Here is a 15,770-nt window from a genome sequence, read left to right on the forward strand (position 1 = left end):
TGGGTTCGATTCCTGACCTGGCAAAATGGGTTAAGGATCTGGCGTTACTGCGGCCATGGCTTAGGTCATGTCTGTGGCTTAAATCTGATCCCTGGCCCTGGAACACCATATGCCATGGGGCGGCCAAAAATGGAAAAAAAAAATTTAAAAATAAAATTAAAATACGTATTTTTGTATTTTATCAGTTATAGGCATACCTCATTTTATTGCGCTTCTCAGATAGCGCAGGGTTTTGCTTTTTGTTTTGTTTTGTTTTGGCCATGCTCATGGCATGTAGAAGTTCCAGGGACAAGGATGGAGCCACAGCAGTGACAATGCTGAATCCTTAACCACTAGGCCACCAGGGAACACCTTATGCCATTTAAAATAGTTTGAACTTTGTCTAAAAAAGACTGGACTACCTCCCTCAATAGTAAATTATTGTATGAATTTAAGGAAGACAAATTCATGATTGTAATAATGTAAGCAAAGAAATACAATTTATGAAAAACATTTGCTAGGGTAAACTGATTTAAATGAGATTTTATTATAAACATCCATGCAAAATGCCATACTGATTTAAATGCACAAGCCATGGAATCTTTCAGATTTAGATTTCAATTCTGGTTTCACTACTTATATTTCTGTGATTTTGTGTAAATTAGGTAATTCTCTATGACTAGTATTCTCAGCTGTAAAATGGGGATGATAAAAATATCCGTAATCATAAACTTCTTGTGAACATCAAATGAAATTATTCTAGACAGTTTATAAGCGCATAAGTGTTCAACAAATGTTAAATTTATTACTATTATGACTATTTATTATTTTGCCATCAGTGGCCTTTATGATCTCTAGTCTCCATTTCTGTATGTATGTGGCCAGACAGTCATCTTAATATGGGTCAGGAGACAGCATGATTGAAAAAGTAAATTTATGTGAAATCATATTCTTTTATAATATATATTTTAGCTGCTATTTTGAGTTATCTAAATAATAACCCACTTTAAATATGAATCATAGACTTTTCCTTGAGCTTTAAAAAGTATTTTCTTTTGCTAAAATTAAATCATTTGATGACAATCTTGAAAAGATTACCATTATAAAACCTGTTTTCCCCTATCCTACTAAGTTCCACATGTGACTAATCAAGTGAATGTTCTGTCTTGCTTTGTGTTACGAATTTTTCGTAACTTTATTATTTTTTTTTTTTGCCGCATTTGCGTCATATGGAAGTTCCCAGGCCAGGGGTTGAGTTGGAGCTGCAGCTGAGGCCACCAGCCACAGTAAAGCAAGATCCGAGCCATGCCTGCAACCTACACCATAGCTCATGGCAATGCCGAATCCCTAACCCACTGAGCGAGGCCAAAGATCAAACTTATGTCCTTATGGATACTAGTCGGGTTAGTTACCACTAAGCCACAGTGGGGAACTCCTGTAAAGATTTTTTTGACAAGCAATTTCCTTCCATTCTAGATGTTATATAACATGATCAAATATAATGAAAACTATAATAAATAAAACACTTGAAATGTTTTATATTCTTTTCCTATGTATGGAATTTGCTAGTAATTTATAATGATTTGCTCTTTGATTTGGAAAATGACTGAAAGTACATTTTTATTTTTTAACTTGTTACTACCCTTGTTTTAGCCTTTGCTCTAAAATGAAATAGGTGAAAAGCTCACTCTCAGTCCTTTTGTATAGTTTTTGTAGTCATCTTTTGGTTAAATAAAACTTATCCTTTAGTATATTCCTTAGGAAAGGCACTTGTATATCCTGTGAATTCTGGAATATTATAAGCTGTTTTTCTATGGCCTTGATACGTGCAGGACTGCTTGAATGGCTTTTACATTCATGGGTCCCACTTTCTTTCCTTGTTTCTTAAAAATGCTATTCCACTGTTGCTTTGGTTTTGTATGTTGTTTTAAAGAAATCTAATGCCAAATCTCTTACCTTTGTAGCTTGTTTCCTCTGTTTGCCTCGAGGCCCTGAGCATTTTTTTTCTTTATTTTTAAAGTTTACCTTTACACCTGAGTTGATTGTTCTGGGTCATTTTGGTCTAATACCTAGTGGACCCTTTTATGTGTATGTGCTGATCTTCATTTATTTCTGTAAAGCTTTTTTAGATTATAGTGTTAAATATCAGGGTTTTAGAGGCATTCCCCCCACACACTGTTTTGATTTTTCTTTTTCAGGGACACCAGTTATATATATAGTTGACTGAATTTCTTTGCTTGTTTTCTATTTCAACCATAATTTCTCCTACTTTTTCCCCCAACTTCTTTATTTCATTTTCATTCTTTTATTTTCTTGCTTTTCTTCAAAGCCCTATATCAAGTTTTCATTTGAATCTATTCCTTTAGATACCTTGTAACCAGCCTTCTTTGTTTATGTTTTGTTGTTTTTCTATTTCTTTCCTGAGTTTGGTCATTTTTTATTTTATTTGTTATTTTTTTTTTTGTCCTTTTATGTTTTTAGTGTTTTCTTATAGAGTCCTCTAAGCCTCCTCTTACTTTCTGCCTTTATAAACTTGTAGCAGCTGGAAGACTGTAGTAGGTCTATTAGAATTTTTTCTTTTTATCTTACAGGTAATTTGAAGGTAGGGTGCTGTTTTTTGTCTCCTTTTAATACTAAAGTGTAGGTCCTGTGTGTTTTGTTTTCCTTGTTGATTTTCATGTTTAATGGGGGAAAAGTAGAGGGAGAGGGAAGATTGAGAATAAAATGACTACCATTCTTTCTCAGTCCTGAAGTCACCTGAAATTATACTTTTGAATTATGAAAGATTTTATTTACTTCATGCAAATAACTTGTATTTTATTTATTTATTTATTTATTTATTTTGCTTTTTAGGGCCGCACCTGCGACACATGGAAGTTCCCAGGCTCGGGGTTGAACCAGAGCTACAGCTGCCAGCCTACACCACAGCTACAGCAACACTGGATCCGAGCTGTATCTGTGACCTACACCACAGCTCATGGCAATGTCAGATACCCAACCCACTGAGCAAAGCCAGGGATCAAACCTGCATCCTCATGGATACTAGTCAGATTCATTTCCACTGTGCCATGACAGGAATTCCCTTTTCTTTTTCTTTTTTCTTTTTTTGTTTTTTATATTAAATAGTAGTTGAAGCTTTCAGTTTTCTTGAGAACATATATATTTGAAATTATAAAACAGAAAATTCTTAAATTTATAGCAACATATTTTTATTAAAATGGAAAGAAAAGCAAATGACATACAAGCCTCTGTGATATCCCATTGCCATGAAGTTGTTTGCAAACAATTATAAAAAGTGTAAAACAGTGATACGATATGCATATAATCAAATGATGAGTAATGATAAGTAATCTAAGTAGTTTTATATTATTCCACTGACATTAAATTTCCAGAACAAAAGAATCAATAAATAAAGCCCAACGGAGATGAGCTTTTGAAGTGAATTTAGATATAAACACTTGTGGTTGGATTGATTTGAATTTAAGTGAATGGAAGAGCTTTCCTGTGTCAAACTGTATTTGGGACCTTGGTGGAGTTTCCTCTTACAGTGGTGACTGCCCCTTATCCCCACCCCCTGCTGCAGAACTCATAGGTAGATAGTTGCACAGATTTGTCATTTCATTAACCTTGCCATAATGCAAAGTCTTATTTTACTAATTATTATTTTTTAACCTCACTTGCAGTGTTATGATAGGTTTTTCTACTTTAGAGTGCCTACTATATGTATGAGGCGATATGAGTGTACAGAAATTTAAGGCATGGTTACTTTTTACTAGTACCGTAGAATTAGAATTTTAAAGAAAGTTTGCTGATGTTACCTATGTATATATATTTTTTTTAAATAAACTTTTTGAGTAAGTGGTTACATGTGTAGAATTCAAATATGTACAAAATTCGAAAAGTACTACAGGATGTATAGGGGAAAATCTGCCTTCTATTCTTGTCTTTTAGGTATCTCCTGAGAGTAAATACTTTTGCGTTATGTAAGCATATATGTTTATGTTTTTAAAAACACAAGTGGGAGTTTACTATTCTTTATACTTAATTTTAAAAAGCTCATTCCAAATCATCATATTTAGAACAGCTGCATTTCTTTTTGATAGCTATCCAATATTCCATTTCTGGAATGTACTCTGTTGTATTTAAGCAGACCCTCACTGATTGGCTTTTAAATGGTTTCTAATTTTTTCTTTGTATTATATTTAGGTCATATTATATGCAGTCATTCATAGATATGTTTTCAAATAGATTCACTTCTCAGATGTAAAGAAATATTTTTTTCACAAAAAGCTGGGAACTTAGAGTTTAGTTTTAAATACAAAAATTTTCAGGAGTTCCCATTGTGGCTCAATGGGTTACAAACCTGACTAGTATCCATGAGGATGCGGGTTCAATCCCTGGCCTCACTCTGTTGGTTGGGGATCTGGCATTGCCGTGAGCTGTGGTATAGATTGCAGACATGGCTTGGATCCAGCATAGCTGTGGCTGTGGCATAGGCTGTCAGCTGTAGCTCCAATTGACCTCTAGCCTGGGAATTTTCATATGCCGCAGGTGCGACCCTAAAACGCAAAAATAAATAAATAAATAAATAAATAATGTTTCTTGTCCAAAATCAAGGCTTAAAATGACCTTAATGAATTTCAACCTGATGACTTTTGAGTTTGAGCAAATATTTATTAAAGTTTTCTGTAGTCTGGGGATAGATTAGAATCAATAGAAAAGATGATTCATGTCTTTGGGAGCTTATGCCTGACAAATTTCAGTTCACTTGTAGAAACAACTTTTAGCATGAGATGTTCTAAGACACCAGGAACTTCTAAAAGTGTTGAAAAGAGTAGAAAGAATTCCTAATAAATTTAGTTCTGGTGTCAGTATAGTGGTAGAGAAACTAGCAACTTTAAAAATTAAAGTGATACTACTTGTCTTGGTAAGAAAGAATAGGTGTAATAGATAATTCTGTGTTGGTAGATGAGGAGACAGTATAGTACTAATAGTCTACCTTTCAGCCTTTTGTCTCTTTTTTGGCAAAAGTTTAAAAGTTAGGAGTTCCCATTGTTGCTCAGCATTAATGAACCTGACTAGTATCCATGAGGATGTGGGTTCAATCCCTGGCCTTGCTTAGTGGGTTCACTATCCAGAATTGCTGTGAGCTGTGGTATAGCTCCCAGAGGCAGCGCAGATCCCAAGTTGCTGTGACTGTGGTGTAGGTCTCAGCTGCAGCTCCGATTTGACCCCTAGCAAAAAAAAAAAAAAAAAAAATTAAACTCTTTCTATAGTCCAAGATACCTATTTCTAAAAATATCCCTATTTGTGAAATGCTTGGGTTATAGTTCCTTGTTTAAGAAGATAATTCTAGAGTTTCTTTTATTGAGATATAATTTTCCATACCATAAAATTCACTGATTTAAAGTGTGTCCCTTAGAAGGAATCGTGCTAGGGCTCATGTTTGAGATTTTTACCTGAGCCTAGGATAGGTCCTCCCCTTTATTCTCCCCCTTCCCGTTTTATTGAGAAATAACAGACATACATCACTGTATAAGTTGAAGGTGTTTAGTATGATGGTTTGATTTGTGTATGTTGTGAGATAATTGCCACAGTAGGTTCTGTTACTAGCCACCATCTCTCATAAATACAATAGAAAGGAAAAAAAATTTTTGTTCATGATGGAAACTCTTAGGATCTATTCTTTAAGCAACTTTCCTGTATGTTCTACAGCAGTGTTAACTGTAGTCAACATGCTGTACATTACATCCCTACTTATTTTATCTTATAACTGAAAGTTTGTACTTTCTGACCACCTTCCTCCAATTCTTCCTCTTCCCTTCCTCTGCCTTTGGTAACAACATCTGATATCTTTTTGAGTTTGTTGTGTTTTCGTTGTTTATTTTTATTAGATTCCACATAAAAGTGAGATCATAAAATATTTGTCTTCCTCTGTATGACTTATTTTACTTACATGATGCCTTCAAGATCTATCCCTGTCGTCACAAATGGTAGGATTTCCTCATTTTTATGCCTGAATTATATCCATTGTAGGTGTATGTGTGTGTGTTTTAATACAGACATACATACCGCAACTTCTTAATCCATTCATTCATCAAAGAACACCACTTAGGTTGTTTCCGTGTCTTGGCTATTGTAAATAATGCTGCTGTGAACTTGGGGGTGCAGATATCTCTTTTGAGTTAATTTTTTTGTTTCCTTCAGATATATTCCCGGAAGTGGAATTGCTGGATCATATCGTAGTTCTGTTTTTAATTTTTTGAGAACTTCCGTACCATTTTCCATAGTGACTGCACCAATTTATAGTTCTACCAACAGTGCGCAAGTGTTCCTTTTTCTCCACATCTATTCCAGCATTTGTTATTTCTTGTCTTTTTGATGATGGCTTTTCTAATAGGCTAGAGATATATCTCTTTTCAGTTTGCATTCCACTAGTGATACTGTTCATCTTTTCATGTACCTGTTGGCCATTTGTATATTTTCTTTGGAAAAATGTCTCTTCAGGTCCTTTGCCTGCTTTTTAATTGGATTATTTGTTTTCTGCCCTTGAGTTGTATGAGTTCTTTATATATTTCAGATATTAACTTCTTATCAGACATATGGGTGGCAAATATTTTTCTAGTTCTATAGGTTGTCTTTTCACTTTGTTGATCATTTCTTTTGCTCTGCAGAATCATTTTAGTTTGATGTAATCCAGCTTGTTTGTTTTTTATTTTGTTGCTTGTGCTTTAAGTGTGATTTCCAAAAAATCCTTACCAATAACCATGTCAGGGAACTTTTTTCATATGTTTTCTTCTGGAGGTTTCATGGTTTCAGATGTTATGTGTAAATCTAACCTCAGCATTTGAGTTAATTTTTTTGAGTGGCGAAAGGTAGGGATCAGGTTTCATTCTTTTACAAGTCAATGCCCAATTTTCCCAGTGCCATTTATCAAGGAGACTGTCTTCTCCTTTTGAGTACTCTAGGCTCTTTTGTCAAATATTGTATAACTATATATATTTGGGTTTATTTCTGAGCTCTTGATTCTGTTCCATTGATCTATTTTTCTGTTTTTCTGTCAGTACATACTCTTTTAACTTCTCTATCTTTATATTATAGCTTTAAATCAGGAAAGGTGATGCCTCTGGCTTTGTTCTTCTTTACTGGGATTTCATTTGGCTATTTGGGATCTTTTGTGGTTCCACATAAATTTTAGAAATTTTTTTTTCCTGTGTTTATAAAAAAGGCCATTGGAATCTTGATAGGAATTGTATTGAGTCTATAGATGTCTTTTGGTAGTATTGACATTTTAACAGTACTGACATTTCCAGTCTGTGAATGAACACAGGCTACCTTTCCATTTATTTGTCTCCTTTGATTTCTTTCGTCAATGTTTTAGTTTTCAGAGTATTATCTTTTACTTCCTTGGTTGCATTTTTTCCTGAGTATTTTATTGTTTTTGATACTATTGTAAATGAGATCAATTTCTTTGATTTCTTTTTCAAAAAATTCACTGTTTATACAATGTATAGAAGTGGTTCTGATATTTTATGTTCATTTTTAATTTACTGAATTCATTGATTAGTTTGAATATTTTTTTGGTGACTCTTTAGAATTTTTTATACAGTTGTTCCTCAGTATCTGCAGGGGATTGCTTCCAGGATCCAGATACCAGGGTTTCTAGACGCTTGTCTCATATAAAATGCTAGAACACAGCCAACTTTATATAAAATCATGTCATCTACAAAGAGAGACAGTTTTACTTCTTCCTTTCTAATTTGTACACCTTTTATTTCTAGTTTCTCTTGCGTGGTTGCCCTAAGACTTGCAGTATCCTCAGGTTTCTACCTGGGAACAGCTGGGCTACAGTTTTGCCTGTGTTTCCAATAAATTTACCTATGTCTTCTCAATTGCCTTTAACCACATCTTCTACTAATTTTCAAGAGTATTTTAGGCTTGAACTTCTCCATACTCTGTTACAAATAATTTCCTTTGAAGAAAAGATTGGGAGCTATTTTATGGCTTATTTCTTCCTCTGGTTAAATCACTGAGCCAAGGCTCTGGAGGTGGGCATGGGGACAATATTCAGCAATTAAAAGGATTGAAGTACTTAATACATGCTGTAACATGGATGACCCTTGAAAACATTATTGTAAGGTCTAGAGCTAGAGACAGAAAATAGATTGGTGATTGGCTAGAGCTAAGGTGTGTATGTGTAGGGGAAATGGGTGTGGGATTTCTATTTTGGGATGATGAAAATATTGTCGGTTTAGATTGTTGTGATAAGTGCATATATCTGTAAATATATTAAAACCTTAGAATTTTTCATTTTAAATGGGTGAATTTTATGGTCTGTGAATTAGATACATCTCAGTAAAGATACTAAGAAGAGAAAGTCTAGTCACTCTCAATATCTTTTTAAAATGTTCAAGATATATTTTTTTGTTCAAGTTTCAGTCAGTCCAAACTTGCAGAGCTTTTGTGATTTTACAGGTCATAATAGGGTTGTATTTGCTATCTCAGTAGGAAGTCATTTGTGTTTCTGACAAACATATTGTGATATAATAAAGTTTACTTTTTGTGGATTCATAGTAGTCTTTAATTTTATATGGTATTATACATTGACATTTCATTTTAGGCATATTATAAATTTATTGGAATCATCGATTTTGGGGATATTTTTATTTTAGTGTTGTAATTAAGTTCTGCAATTTCAGGTTTCCCTCATTCTTTTTTCATGATTTTCAGAAATTTTATTTAATATAATAATAACATATCATTTGAACATTAGAAAGCACTGATTTGAAAAGCTGGGCTTTGTGAATAAAATTATTTTTAACCATGTCTCTTCAAATATTCTAGCATAGATATTTAGATCATGTAATTGCATTTAACTTGTTTTTTTCCTCTCTGATTTGTTCCCCACTAGTCCATGTAATAAAGAAAACGACATTTGTTTCATTGGTGGTCCTCTTGTGCTATTTCTGATAACTGCTTCTCTCAAATAGCTGTTTTTTGTTTCTTCTAAGGGCATCTCAGCCTTCTAAGGGCATCTTCGTCTTTTCTTTGTATGAATTCTTGGGGAAAAGGCGAAGTATAATCCTCTAATTTTTTCTGTCATCTTAAATTCTTATAGAAGGTTAGGCTCTTTTTGCCCCAATAAATTATTGTCATAGTAAAAATAGGCTCAAGTATCAGAATATATTTTTGTCTGAATGCATATGAGATTTAAAAACTTGTTTTCAGCTTTTTTCCTTTAATAAGTTGTAATACTTTAAAAACTGTTTAAACTTAACCTTCTTGGAGAAAGGTTACCTTAAAAATGTTTTAAAATATTTATACATAACTAAGAAAAATATATTCCAAAAACTTTTTTTAGAAAATACAAAATTTGCATAGTTGTTTTTCTAGAAAGTCTTGAGTAGCCATTATTCCCCATGTACAATAGATTAAATAGATTTAAATATGAATAGTAGAATAAATTAGAATAAACAGATAAAATAGCTTTAAATATGATTTAGAAAATTGGCATGTGATATATTGGATTATTCCCCCTTCTTTTTCAGGAACTCTTGGTGTGATAACAGAAGCTACAATAAAAATCAGACCAATCCCTGAATACCAAAAGTATGGCTCAGTAGCTTTCCCCAATTTTGAACAAGGAGTAGCCTGTTTAAGAGAAATTGCAAAACAGGTAAAAACAAAAACAAGAATCCACCCATATATATATTTTATATTTTAAAAATTCTACTGTGTAATTGATTTTGATATGTCACATATAATCTTCATATTTAGTTGTGTTATATTTTTTATTTTTACCCAATTCTATATGAAAAGTTAATGTTGTAAAATCATCCCTTTAAGTGCAGTTGCTATTTCTTTCAGTAATCATACACTATTTCTTGGTTTAAAGAATGCTGTACGATTTTAAGCCAAGGTAAGGTATGTACCTGGGTTGATGGCTTCAAATACTCTGCCTTTTATTGAATGTTTTCTTAAGTTATTTTTGAGTAAGATATTTTGTAATTAATTGAAGTAATAGTGATTTTTTCTTAATAGGAGATATTTATTTAAATTAAAATAAATTGCTAAATATCAGTGGCCCCCAAAATGTAGAAATTAAACATAAGTAATCAAACTTTATCCATTCTTAGAATGTACTGCTGCTAGGCCTTACTCATTTTATAATATTACCTGAGCAATATCTTAAATTAAGTAATATAGTATAGTTTAATATAACATATTTAGATATAAGCTAAGAATTCCCCTCTTTCTCTCCTCTTCTTTAAAAAAGGGATATATTATTAAGGTTTAAAAAAGACTAGATAATGCCAAGTAATTTTATTTCTGTGTCTAGTTGTTTGTATCATTGTAGAAATTCTTACATTTCTCTAGACATTTGGTTTATTGTTTGAACCACAATGGTTTGTGAAAAAAAAAATCTTATTTCAGTATTTCCCAGCAGGGAGGAATTCAAGGGAATGTACTTCTGCCTCTTTCTTCTTATTTTCTCCAAGACTTTGTAGAGTTCTCTAATAACCCAACTTGAAAGGGAGCTCTCTGATATGACCCATAGAGGTCAGCTTCTGAGTACCCAGAATGGGGCGGAGGGAGGATCTGATGAGTACTCCATATTCATTGTGGACTTGGAATAGAAAGTGGTAAAGAGTCTCATATCTTCCTAGCATCCCAGGAGAACCACTATTGATGTTTTAAAGAAATATAAGATGAGTAAAAAAAAAAAGTTATACTTACCCACATACTTACCATTCCATTGTTCTTTATTCCACACACTCAGTTTTGCCTTCTGAGACACTCACTCTTGCTGACAGTTTCCCACTTTTAGGAAGTACAACTATATGATGACCTAAACTATATGATTACCTAAACAGTTGACGGGGGTAATTTTTATAATTTCTGAGTAATTTCAATTATTTTCATTAGATTGCTTCTTCTCCCATCAGGTTTAGCCATAGGCCTCCTAATCATGGTTGTCTTACCCCTAGGTGAAAGGAGAGTTTTAAAAGAGGTGTAATACAGAGTTCCCGTCGTGGCTCAGTGGTTAACGAATCCAACTAGGAACCATGAGGTTGCAAGGTTTGATCCCTGGCCTTGCTCAGAGGGTTAAGGATCCAGCGTTGCCGTGAGCTGTGGTGTAGGTTGCAGACACAGTTTGGACCCTGCATTGCTGCAGCTCTGGTATAGGCCGGCAGCTACAGCTCTAATTAGACCCCTAGCCTGGGAACCTCCATATCCTGCGAGAGCAGCGGCCTAAGAAATGGCAAAAAGACAAAAAAAAAAAAAAAAAAAAAAAAAGGTGTAATACTAGATTGAATGTTCTTGAACTTGTGGCAGGTTACTTTGGTGGTTAAAGTAGAAACAAATGTTGTTGAAATCTTTACCTAAGCTTTCCTAATTCACTTTAATGCTGAAGATACAATTTTATGGTTAGGGAGCTAGAATATATAAGTATTATGTGATGTTTGCTTAATTAATGAGATAGCAATGATATTTAAAAGTAGAATTATTGAATAAAGGAGTAGAAATAAGTTTTAGAAATAAATATTCAAGCACTGAACAGTAAAGTTCCAGTGTGTTCTGATACTTGTTGCCAAAATTTTCCATCTCCTAAAGGCCAAGGAAGTAACTTTAAATTTGACACCCCGGGTATTAAGAAATAGAAGTACTACCTTCAGAGCCTTATGATTTTGCCTGTGAATTCATAGCTAGAAGAAAAGGAGACTAGGTTTTTTGTGTTGTTTTTAAGAACATAACTAAATTCACCTATTTAAAATCAAAACCAAATATTTTCCATAAATAGAATATATTTTCTGATTAATTTCAAATGTTTCTTAATGAATTTTTTTTTATTCTAGTGTTTTCACTTTGTATTATAATCCATTCTTTGTGTTAAGTACTTTGGTTTTTATTTACTCTTCATCTTTGTCAAGATTGACTATTTCCCCTCCAAGAAAAACTATATTATTAAGGATATAGTTTATAATTTGTCTCTCATTCAAATGTTGAATGTCATTTTTAAAATTGACCACTGTTGCCTCTGTTTTTTATGGCAAAATAAATATGAATGCCAGTTAGCTTTTTGAAAATAATTATAGAATTAATAAAACTAGTCTTATTTGTATATATTTTCAATAGAAGATTTTAATGTCACATTTAGGCTGTGTTGGTCAGCTCTGCCCCTTCATATTATCTCCACTCTGTAGAACACAGACTGAGTAGACTTGTTAAAAGGTATTGTTATGTGATCTTTGGCATAAAAATAGATGTATTTTATGCTTTCCTGAGTGTTCCAGCTGCTCTTCCACAGTGCAAATACTCACATGTAAATCTATCTTAGGTTTTATTAATGAGAAATGATGTACGAATGTGTCAAAATACTAAATTTATAATTTCATTAAAATAGAAATATTTGATTTAAACATAAATAGTTGGTGCAGTTTGATGTAGTTTTGTTAGAATTTAATATACTTCTGGGATTTCCTGTCGTGGTTCAGCGGAAATGAATCTGACTAGCATCCATGATGACGCAGGTTCAATCCCTGGCCTTGTTCAATGGGTTAAGGATCCAGCCTTGCCCTGATCTGTGGTGTAGGTCGCAGACTTGGCTCGGATCCCGAGTTGCTATGGCTGTGGCATAGGCTGGCTGCTATAGCTTGATTTGACCCCTAGCCTGAGAACTTCCATATGCCATGGATGCAGCCCTATATAGACAAACACACACACACAAAATATGCTTCTCATTTGCTAATGAAAAGCAGGTGGTAACATTCTTCTTTATCATTGTATAAGTCTGTAAAAATTTCTCTTTAGTTTTTGAAAAAATTCTTTGAATATTCACAATATAACCATAATCTAAATCTACTACACAAGACTATATTGGTTATATATCTTGGAATAAATAAAAGTGATGATTGATAGAAAGTGCCATCATATGGTTAAAAGCCCCATCAAAAAGCTCATTTCTAATCTATAATTTTAATAATTTGGTTCTGTATAATTAGTAATAGACAACTTTTAGATATATAAATACCATGTGACTAGAAAGCTTGCTTGAAACCGACTAAAAAGCCTAGATAATATTTTATTCTCAAATATTATTACTCTTATGAATGAAACAGTTGCTAAGAGCAGCTACTGGGATTTGGAGATATTCCACTGTTTGAGAAACCTGCATTTTTTACTCTTGTTATAATGCACATATAGAGAAGCATTAATGTTACCTTCCTTGGAAGGAAGTCAGTAAATGTATTATGGGCTATACTAGACATTTGTATATTAGCTTATAGAATGTACAAACCTCATGTGGCAAGAATGGTACTTTATGTGCTGTCTTGCTTTATAACAGTATTCTCAAGCAGAAAAATTGAGAAAATTATCAGGCTTTGGCACTAGTCATTGTTCAATTTGTGATTTGGAATTTCAGCTGATAGGAAGAGAATTAAGATCCATTAAAATAGATGGTACATGGTTTACGGTTGTGCCAAATTCTTGATTGAATAATGAGTTGGCTGCTTGCAATTCCTCACTGTCATTTTATAGCACTTCCATTTTTGCAGTATTTCCAGACTCAAGTTGCTTTTGAAATGGGAAACTGTATTTTGGATGAGTATCTTTTGGAAAGGAGCAGACATGGTTGTTCACAAATAGCAAAGTGGGCTCTGTATATTTTTATTACTATTCTTACTGAAGGAAATAAAGCAACTTTATACTGGCAGCAGGATTCTACTAGGGTCACTCATCTGATCTTTGTCCATGTGAGGAATTGTACTTTCAGTACTTCACTGCCTTGTGAGGAACTAGAAAGGAAGATTTAGTGGAAGATTAATGTGATTCTAATCTCATGAGTAGCAGTCCAGTAGAATCTCCAACTTTATTCAGTAGATGGGTAAGTGTCTTTTAAGATTTTTCTTGGAGAGTAGATTTCCTGCAGTAGTCTCTCAAGAGGGGGAAAATTGTGTTTTTTAATCAGAGTATCAGTGTCTGATAAAATGTTTTATTCTCTTTTTTTTGTTTGTTTAAAAATTTATGTTTCTACATGGTCTGAAGGAACACTGGGTATTGAAACAAATTCAAAAGCAACTTAAAGTTTGGGATCTGACCCCCACTCCCCACTAATAAAAACTTAGGAGTTATGCCTTATGGTATTGAGAGAGGACCAGTTTGTTCCATTAACAGGAGACATTGACTGGTGTGTGTGGGGGGGGGGCATGGATTAGGATGCATTCCTCTGAAAACTGTATTACTCAGTATCAGAACTAGGTTTTTAGAATTACAGATTAAAACGCAGCTTTTTTTTTTTTTTTTGACAAGGGGTGGCTCTTTCTACCTATCATCACTTATTTTAAACAATTTTAAACTGATAGGGTGTTTTTTGTTTTTGTTTTTTAGTGAGTTTAGACCTTAATTTCAGAAGACATACATAGTTTATGTTTGACACTTCAAACTAAATTGTTCAGATTTTAACTTGATTTATCCTGGAGAGGTTCAAATAAATTGAAAGGAATTAAGTTTAGCACATATATTATAAAATGTTTAAAGCTTATTTATATTCAGTGATAATTCTTAGAGATAATTTGTTACATATAGAAAATGGAATTGTTATTTTAAATCATTTTTTGGCATCATGTTTTTCTCCCTCTGAAACGGAGAGACTAACCTAGCCAAGTGTTTGGTTAATTGGATTCTTTACTGTGTGATCCAGCAAAAGGTATCAAGCTTGAGGACCGTTATGAGACATGTTAGTCATTATACCTTTACTAAACTGAAAAGGTAAAATTATGACTAGGAGAGTGTTTGGCATTAACTTTTGGCCCCTCTCTTAATGTAAATGGAGGGAAATATAGCCTTGTATTATGTATTGTTTCATTCTTTAAAACCAAGAGATTATTCTCTTGTTAAAAAAAATTCATGTTTACAATGTAGTCTCCTAGCTGTAAGCCAGTATGTTGTTTCCAATAGGAGTAACCAGTTATACCAACAGCCTTAAATACTGCATGATGTGGTCTGTGGTTTCAATTCTGATTTCTTGGAGAAAGAACTAATTCTGTCTGCATTTTAAACTTTTTAAGCTCTTATATTTAGAAATTTATATTTAACAGAATTCTCTTCATTCATATATCCTTTTTTTGAACTCTTAAGCTTTAATTTATTAATTAAATTAGTTATTTCATTGTGCTTTTTATGTAGGATATTATGCTTTTAACTTTATATCCAACATAGTGCAATTGATATTATGTAAGTTAAATAGACATGATTTTTGTTTTCTAATAGTTACTGAAGTAACTGCATGTTATAATAAATTTTCTGTGGTTAAGTTTTTGTATAGTTGTGTACAGGGGTTTGGTATTGAAGCATTAGCTTCTGATAGAGTATGGATTAGTAGGCTGTTTCCAAAATAGTTTTAAGGCTCAGGAATTTGGGGCATTCTAGAGTCTATGCTAAAAATTTGATTTATTTCTTGAAGAAACAAACCTTTTCACTTCTAAGATAATTCATTTTTTAAACAAGATACCAGAGATATGGGACTGCCACTCAGGGCTTATGTTTTATGGTTTATCTTCATGAAGTTAGAATAGAAGAATTCCTGTAGACATATGAAACATGCTAGTATTGAATTTCTTTTGCCATAACTATAAACTAAGATACCTCCTTGAATAATGTGTCATCTGAAGTGCAAGTTCTGTTTTTCCTTTTTTTTTTTTTTTTTTTTTGCCATGAAACATGTCTTAGTTCCATAAAAACAAATTTTGCTGAAATCTTTTTATGTGGGTGTTTTGGTTTTGGTTTTG

The 15,770-nt window shown here is 33.1% G+C and overlaps 1 protein-coding gene across 3 annotated transcripts in view; it reads left to right on the forward strand.

Moving 5' to 3' along the window:
- Nucleotides 1-15,770, forward strand: part of AGPS (alkylglycerone phosphate synthase) — a 139,843-nt gene that overhangs the window by 68,567 nt on the left and 55,506 nt on the right. For all 3 annotated transcript variants that reach the window (XM_021075128.1, XM_003359569.5, XM_021075129.1), the window contains exon 11: nucleotides 9,528-9,655. In XM_021075128.1, coding sequence (XP_020930787.1) covers nucleotides 9,528-9,655 — 128 coding nt within the window. The remainder of the gene's footprint in view (nucleotides 1-9,527; nucleotides 9,656-15,770) is intronic.

This window comes from Sus scrofa, chromosome 15, assembly GCF_000003025.6.
Source record: "Sus scrofa isolate TJ Tabasco breed Duroc chromosome 15, Sscrofa11.1, whole genome shotgun sequence".
NCBI classification, from domain to species: domain Eukaryota; kingdom Metazoa; phylum Chordata; class Mammalia; order Artiodactyla; family Suidae; genus Sus; species Sus scrofa.